General features: G+C 44.2%; 1 protein-coding gene across 3 annotated transcripts in view; it reads left to right on the top strand.

The window, feature by feature from the left end:
- The window catches only part of LOC135917220 (uncharacterized), a 77,787-nt gene extending 69,639 nt beyond the window's left edge, over positions 1 to 8,148 (top strand). Inside the window, exon 7 of one of the 3 annotated variants that reach the window (XR_011507507.1) lies at positions 1,861 to 1,897. Coding sequence is in view for 1 of the 3 variants with exons in the window: in XM_065450755.2 (XP_065306827.1) it covers positions 1,861 to 2,043 (183 nt within the window). In the remaining 2 variants the exon portion in view is untranslated. Of the gene's footprint in view, positions 1 to 1,860 lie in introns of all 3 variants that reach the window. The other 2 variants (XM_065450755.2, XM_065450756.2) reach the window with 2 other exon arrangements.
- The last annotated feature ends 609 nt before the right edge of the window (positions 8,149 to 8,757 follow it).

The following is an 8,757-nucleotide window of genomic DNA, read 5'->3' on the forward strand; positions in this document are numbered from 1 at the left end:
TACCCACAATTAAGATGCTCCTTAATTTTGCAAAATACAGACAAGGCTCTGTTTAGTTCGCCCAAGACACCAGAGAAACCAACTACAAACGTCACATCACGCATGAAAATATGTTAAAGGCAAGGGTTCAGTGGTCATCTGCAACAAATAATAATAATATTTGGGGTTTTACGTGCCAAAACCACTTTCTGATTATGAGGCACGCCGTAGTGGAGGACTTTGGAAATTTTGACCACCTGGGGTTCTTTAACGTGCACCTAAATCTAAGCACACGGGTGTTTTCGCATTTCGCCCCCATCGAAATGCGGCCACCGTGGCCGGGATTCGATCCCGCGACCTCGTGCTCAGCAGCCCAACACCATAGCCACTGAGCAATCTGCAACAAAAGCTTCGCCACCCATTGCACTTCAGATTTCCCCTATACTAACCAATTTAGAAGTTGGTGTATTGTATAGTTGTTTTAGAACTCCGGGAAGCATTGCTGATGACGGCTGTATGACACTATGGAATGCTTGGATAACTGACTTTCTACAGACGCTGTAATTAACATACACAGATTAAACATTTATCGTTCGTCACTCACACAAATAAATTTTTCGAGACGTGCCTCGCACTCTTCCTAGCCTAGTTCACCGTGCTCGACCAGATCTCGCTAACCTCAAATCCAGAGCAAGGGGTATGTGGCCAGCCTTTGATGCAAAGCAGCTTCTCAAGAGTTGATTCTCAAGAGTCAATAAGTTGATTATGAGGTTTTACGCACTTTCTTTTGGAGCATAGAACCTTTATTAACTCGCGCAGAAGTCATGTATCATGACTATCCAAACCACGTTTTCTTTTCTCTTTTTTTCTTTAATAGCTGCCTTTTTAAATAAACTATCTTCAGGATTGGCTACGAAGATGGCCAGATACAAGCAAGAAATACTAGGTTGACTCGGAGGAGAATGCTTCACATTAAATCGCGGCCACATCATGACAGGCAGTGTAGTCTGGGAAATGTCGGCCCAATCCCTAAGGCAGTATACAGTTCAACACATAGTGTCTCAAAGCGCTACAGCTGTCATGACGGAACAATGCGGTAAACTAACACATGACACATGCGCCAGGCATTTCAGAGAGCACCTTCGGCACGAAAGAAGCATGCACGTGGACGTGCCTAATATGTTTAGAGCAACGAGCCACTGTGCTGGGAACAGGAGACAAGAAGGTCACGCATTTCTTTGTAGCATTAAACGTAGACTTCACCATGCACCTTGGTAGTAACTAACGGGAAACTCGAGGTGTGTTGAGCGTATGCTGCATCGCGTCATAGTGTGCACGAACTTGAAAAAAAAAAGAAGAAGAAAAAGCGAAGTGTACTGTCCACATTGCTTTTTTTCTCACATCACTGTACCTCGCCCCTCGAGGTTAAGTGCAGCTTTTGTCACCCTGCGGTGGGCAACTAGCGCACTGCAACAGTGAGGAGCAAAGAGCCGCAAAGTGCCGGCAGTTTATCCTCCTGGGAAAAGAAACCTCAACTGAATCTATTTTAATAAATTATTTACAGCGCACTGGGGCACATCACTATTTCTTTTAGGGTTTAGAGGTCTACGACCTTCATTTAAAACAAACACAAAAAAAGAGCATTTGAAATTATCAGGTCAGCATACCCTTAAAAGGGACATTAAAAAGAAAATGTATTTGAGCTGTGTTAGTAAAGCACCCTTCCAGAATACCACCGCTACCCCAAGGAAACGCTCGCTGAGGCACAAAAAGTGTAAGAACAAAAAGCGGGTGGGAACACTGCCTTCGAAAATCCCGCACCAGCTTGCTGTGACGTCATCGATTTTGACACCCTTCACTCCTTTGTCTTTGCTTTCTCAGGACTTCGGCCTGCCAGTGCCCGAGGACCGTTGGTCAAAGCATGTGGCGGCCAAGCGACGCGAAGCACAACTCATCCGCCGAAGCCTACAGGACCAGCTCAGGATGAAAGCGCTGCAGTGGAGGCAGAAGGAGAACCACTTCCGCCAGCGTTACAAGCCGGCAGTGGCAACTGGAACCATCTAACCGCTCACGGGTTTCTGTGTTTAAACTTTGGACTGAGCCCAGGTACACCCAAACGGATGCAGAAACAATGCTGCTGACAACCTTTTGACACCCTCAAAGCAGCACACTACCACACTCTTAAAAACGTCGCATCCGTCTAAGCACACTTTTGACACAAAATTGTAATTGCCACAACTCATTTGCAGGCTCTGTTTTTTTCTTTGCCACAACATGTCGTGTTCACCCCCCAACAAGGGTATTATGGTATACTTGCTGTGACATATTGCTATGCGATGCTGTGGTCCGACTTTTAGCTCCTTTTTGTCTTCACCGACTGTAGGGCTGCTATTTCTTGAGTGAAGTAGATGCTACATTTCGATGTTCCTGCAACTCCAATGATAAGGAGTTGCCTGAAATACACACATGCTCAGTGCCTGCAAGTAGACACTGGAAGTGCTTAGTCCTAAAATTTCAGCTCGGGGATACAGTCTGTAGAGAGAGAGAGAAATGGGGTGGGGAAGGCAAGGAGGTTAACCGGAATACATTCTAGTTTGCTACCCTGCACTGGGGGAAAGGTAAGGGTGCAGCTGATGTAAATAACATACAGCATCTGCATCTGATGGATCGGTATCCAGCAGGAGAGGTGAACGAACGGAAATGTCCCTAGATTGACGATTTTTCTTGTGTGACAAAAGAACACCCCTCACTAACACATGGTGCACATCTTTTTAGAGCGCCAAAATTCTATGGCGTAGAGGGCACTGTAGTGCACCCTTCATCCCCAAGAAAGGATGATGTAGTAATGATGTCATTACAGGAGGTATGGCAGCCTGAGTGCCATGCTTTGGTAGGTGTCGGCACAAACATTCAGGTGGCACAAAATTGCATATAGAACATAAAATAGGGCATACCTCATGGCTAGTACAATTCCCAAGTGAAGCAAGCAAATGTAGAATGTGCTTCTTAACAGCTTCTGAGGAATGCCTTGATGCAATCCCAGCAGTGCACAGATATATAAAAGCATGACTGTTGAAATTTCTGTATCCAATACCAGCAACCTGGTTACAGTTGCCTAGCAGGAAACTGCACGAGGCCTAGGCATCAAGCACCCATGCATTAAACCTTGTATTCTGGGTGGTGAGAGATTGCACGCCTAACTGCCATCCAGGATAACACAAGTCCTTGTGCAGTTGAACCTCGATACATAACAAACATGGATATGGTTAATTATGGCATATAATAAAGTAAATTATAAAATATTATTGCCTAAAGTTAGCATATAGCAAATGTATATGCTAATATCCAATATCGGATGTGAAAGTCTTCTTCCTTGTGTTGGATGTGGCTCTGTTAGAATGAGGTTCAAGTATAGCACTTTCGACTCCTGTCCTGTGCAGGCATCTATTGAAGTCATTCTCAAGCATACATTTCGTTTTCAGCAAAGCTCTTTGTATATTTGTCAAGTGCAGTGGTGAGGGACTGAAGTGTTCATTCTAAGACCATCGCACCTTTCACAGGTGCGTCGCCGTTACCTTATGGTAACACGATTCAGTGCAAGTCGCTATCGCTTGTGTAGTTACGTGTGCACGTAAGCATTGCCGATAGAAAACAAACCTGCATGCACTGTTGCATAAAAAGTGGCCCTGGTTACTGCTGTGTGACAAATGTACCCGCCGAACGATAGCAACGTTAAACACATTCCAGCACAGATGTACCTTTCTATAGCATAAATAACCATCATTATTCTTAACCACTTTTTTTCCTTTCACTAGCAGTTTATGTGGACTTCGGACTATTTTTCTAATGCTATGTAATATTGGCGACTACATTTAATATGCAACCATACCTTTGGTGTGGCGTTGGAGCGTCAGTTCGACCTTTGCCAGAAGTCAAAATAGAAATGCATTCTTCGCACTAGTGAACCATGTCACTACAAAGGAAGGAAGTGCCAGGGGCTTTAGAAGCCTTCCTCTGCGCTCTCTTGTAGGCTGGCATATTGGTACAGACATACACCACTGGCCCGCTAATTTGGCCACTCACGCTTGGAAAAGATCACAAAGGGCCTAATTAACAATCATTGTAACATATATTGAGAGAAACTGAGGAATCGAGATGCTGCACCATCAAAGTCTAAACACAATATGACAGCAGCACTTGTTAAACTGTTACCTCATTAAACTGCGGTTCCTGTGAAGGCTACATTTTGTAACAGTGTCCACCTTATCTAATTAGTGGTAGCACAATCCGCAAAAGAAACTGGATATCACGTAATTGTGCACAGACTACACTCAGACGCACTTAGCAATGGGGCACCATGTTCCGCACAGCTGCACGTAATACACACACCTTGCTTGCCACAAGTGGCCAGTCAGCTGCGATGTTGCACAAAACATGTTTGCGCAGAACACAAGCATGGTAACTCAAACTTTTTTAAAAATTTATTTATGGAGTTAAATGTCCCAAAGCAAAAGAGGGGCTACAAAGGACAGAGTGGTGGAATAACTTTTACTACCTGGATTCTTTAATGATTTTGCAAAGCTCCGTTATACAAGCATTTTCACTTCTAAGTGTGAGGACAGTTATGCTTTAAGACTACTACCAAGAATGAGGTGGATGTCAGTGTCCTAACCGGAAAATGACATTATCAAGAGATGGTGCCTTCGCAATGACAGAATTGCCTATTTTAACAGTGACCAATCACCCTGAGGCATTATAGTATATTCAACAACCTTTTCATTGGTGTGCTTCCCATCTTTGATCTAAACATCATTAATTTTTAAGTTTTAATTCCTGGTGATTTGCACATTTAAATCAATCTCATACTTTCTGTGTCCTTTTTTTGTTTCGACAATAGAGTGAACTTTGGCGACCCTTTCAATATAGGTGGTCTCACTAACTCATTCTAGGTAATGTGTGTGTGACAGTTCTTGCATGCCAGAAACAAAATGCCAGCAATTCGCGCATGTGTGCAAAACTAAAGGAAATAATGTGAGGCTGCTGCCTATACGTTAATGTAGTCAAAGGCTTGAAATGGTTCAGCGGCCACCTACCAAATCAGTGGCCTAGCCAGTGCTTCAGTGTAAGAGCGCTCCCAGAATGTATGCTAATTCCTATGAAAACAACGGGGAGGAAGCCGTGAGCAGGTGAAAAACATACTCTTAAATCAACACCAGGCTGAAAACACCCGGCAATGTCCCCACTGTGCCACTGCTATCAATTACAGGCATGGCATCATTTGTTCGAAATATGACACCATTATATGAAGGTTTAAATGCGAGTAATGACATTACTGTCCAGCTTGATATAAAACAAGTGGATTTTAGCAGGTCCGGCAATGCAGATGGCACATACAAGGAATGTTCTATTGAACTTTTCCTTAGGAAAAAAAAAGAAAGGAAAGGTCCCTTGATGGGGCCTGTAAGATACTGTAAATAAATAAAATGGTGGAATCCCCACAAAGACTAACAGTCAAGGGTGAATTTGCAAAACGGAAAAAGATGTTCGAACACTAAGAGATGGCTTTGTCCTGTGGTGGACATAATGTGGCTGATGAAGAGAATGATTGTGACCGACTGAAATTTCATGGTCAAGCATGTTTGATGTGCCCAATGCTTGGCCACTCGTGAACAGGGGTTGATTGTTGGGCTAGTTGTCTTTCCATAACTGAACGTGGCTTCCCCTTACCCTTCCCCTTTTCAATAAAGTTTATCACCACCACCACCTCCATAACTGAACAGGTAGCTCAGTGCAATACGAACCACAGGCACAAGAGAGGAGTACAAAGCCACGTGCTAGCCTTCTTTCTTGTGTCTGCAGTTTTTGTTGCACCAAGTTTCCTGTTCAGTTATTCGTAAACACTTTGCTTTCACTTGTGCCTCTGCACTTCTGCTCTGTACCCCCTCACACGGAAACTGAACAGCGCTGGAATGGAGCTTTCGTGACACAACAAAATCAACAGAAGTGTTACGAAGCATGAAAACGCAGCAGGGGGGACAACATGAGGAGCAATTCACTTGTTGACTTTCAAGCACTCATCATCGCATGCACTACCATGAGAGTCTCGCAGGCAGCATGCATGGGCTGTTCCAGTGGTACGATTCCCCACGAAACTGAAGAACTGCCTTCTATGCGCACTCGGACAAGAATGGTTTAATTATTGGAGAGAGGTGCAGCCTTGTTGCACCTTCCGGTCATATTTGCTCTGTTCACTGAAAGAAGGATTGTTGAGGACAGTGAGCCACATTTCGAAAATGCTAAGAACTAATGACATACTCAGCAGCGCACAGCTACGTGGTTAATGAAAAAGCTAGCCAGCTACCTAGGTCACATCACATCTGGTGCAGAAATTGCACCTCGGTCTCCTCTCTGCATGCTGACACTGCCTTTTTTCTCCATCAATCAAACTCTTTAACAAGTGACATGTGTGAGCTGAGCAAGCTTATTAAAAGGTATTTTGCTGAAACCGCAATGCAGTGCAGATGCAGGCTGAAATAGGGCAGCGAATGACCAAAGTGCTTGCTCGTATCTCTGCAAAGAATCCTCTCTGTGCCATAATTGTATTTTGGAAGCAAAGTTCAGGATTGTTTAGTGCAAGGCTGTGCCATATGCCACACACTGTTCAGTTATGTGTTGCTCATCAACATCCAGTATCAGCACTGTATTAAATGTAGCTCACCAAAGCTGGTCAGTGTGCCACCAATTCCACAGCACTTTGGTTACTGAAACCAGCGACAAATGGTGTGCTCCACTTACTTCATAAGTAGTGTAACCCCACAATTGCATCTGCCCCTTTGCCCTTTAGAAAGGTTGTATCACTTGTCATCAAGTAACATAAGTTGACTGTGAAGCCTGCTTTACAAGAGCACAGCCGTGCACAGCCACGAACATTATGAAGGGGAACACAGAACTTATTTTCAAGCAACAATACTGGCGACACATAGATTAACATCCTCACGTGTGCCCTAGTGTTTCTGCTGAACATTTAGACTCGCTTCAGCGAGTCTAAATGTCTTCAGCATCGATTCTTGGCCGCTATGGCCTCTTGAATGCAAATTTTGTGTACTCTGTCATAATGTTCACGAGAGCACAGCTAACACCATGTCAACATTGTGATGGCAGGAACACTTGCTTGATGTACCAAAGGGGGGTACCTGCCTATGCACATGTTTGCCTTAACGACATAAATATGTGTGTGGCTCACACGTGGGCCAGGTGCAATGTTAAGTGTTGACACATAATGCTTGTGCAACTGTTATTGTGCAGTATACACACACACAGAAAAAAAGATGCCACCTACATGCCTGCATACATCTGCCAACTACTAGGCGTCCTGGTGACATTCTTGGCTAAGCAAGGCAAAAGTTCACAATGTTCGACAAGTTACTTGGACAGATCACCAGCAAAGCAAGGCACTTTCCATTGAGAGAATTAAGGCGTCCTGACACAAAGTGAAGATGGGAATTCAGGGGCAGAGTTTTTCAACATCTGAAGGAGGCCTTTCATAATTGCTTTGAAACTGCGCATCTAGATTTGCATTTGGGACAGATTTTGTGGCAGACCTAACTGCAGAGAGCTTACTTAACGACTCCATAATAGCCTCTATTGCACAATAGGCAGCGCTGACAGCTGGGCAAGTTGAATGTATTAGTGCCACACATTAACACTAGAGTTGGAACTGACGATGCGAACTACGCATGACGAACGTTGGAGGCAGCGTTAGTTCGGTGCAATTCGTGTCGTTTGTGCCATTTTATATGCTGGTCAATGTACCTCAAGGTCATACTGCACCACTAGTAGCAACTGCGCCTTGAATACATGCACATTAACACTCCGAATTATAGCTCCGCTGTCACAACAGTCCTCAAAGAATGGGATGCGGCCTGCCAAAACCTGTGGCCGTAAATGATGGTTGTGACCCACAGAAGCCTCGCATGGCCAAAATTATGGACTATATGCTTCATCGTCATGTTGTCTGCGCGCTGCACGTGCAATTTCCAAGTGCTTTGCATCTGTCTGTCCCAAGCATTTTCGCTGTCTTTTGGCTCTCCAGGCTTGAATCAATGCTCTGTACTGCCAATGTACATGGAAATGCAAGAAGCAATAAAACAAACTATTCTGCCTCTGAAAGCTGCCCGGCTCAACTGTCTTCCATGCATGACTCTAGCACAAACAGGTCGAAACCTTCGTAAAACAGATTAGCCCAAGAAACGAAGAGATGAGAGACCTCAATTAAAGCAGTTCAGGCTTTGTTGCAGCGGTGGATGAAGACGATGGAGATATTAAAGTGATAGCATCGGCTAGTTCATTATTCACACTCGGGCAGGAACAGCACTAAGGACACAAACAAAGATGATGGCACACAGAAAATGCCACATTGGGCTGTGGCTTGTAATGTGTCGTTTTCCATGTGCCTCCACCTTTCTCTACGTTCTTAGCTCTGTTCCCGTCTGAACCTTGAAGATGGAAAACAAGCGATTCTGACCATCACCTATAGTTTTCTCCGGATTGTTATCAGACTAACGCCTCATTCTATTGTGACATCAAAGCATGAGAATAACGGCAAATGACAGCAATCCCAGCCCCAGGTGTGTTAGAGACGCACTTCTGACAGGTGTGCACAGGTTGTGATATCACTAGGCTCTTAGACAATAGCATGTGAGAGTTGCAAACCACATGATTATTATTGTTAAATGTGAATAAAACTAGACCTAGTTCATACCAGATTCTTGGAACTTT

This window comes from Dermacentor albipictus, chromosome 7 (genome assembly GCF_038994185.2).
Source record: "Dermacentor albipictus isolate Rhodes 1998 colony chromosome 7, USDA_Dalb.pri_finalv2, whole genome shotgun sequence".
NCBI classification, from domain to species: Eukaryota; Metazoa; Arthropoda; class Arachnida; order Ixodida; family Ixodidae; genus Dermacentor; species Dermacentor albipictus.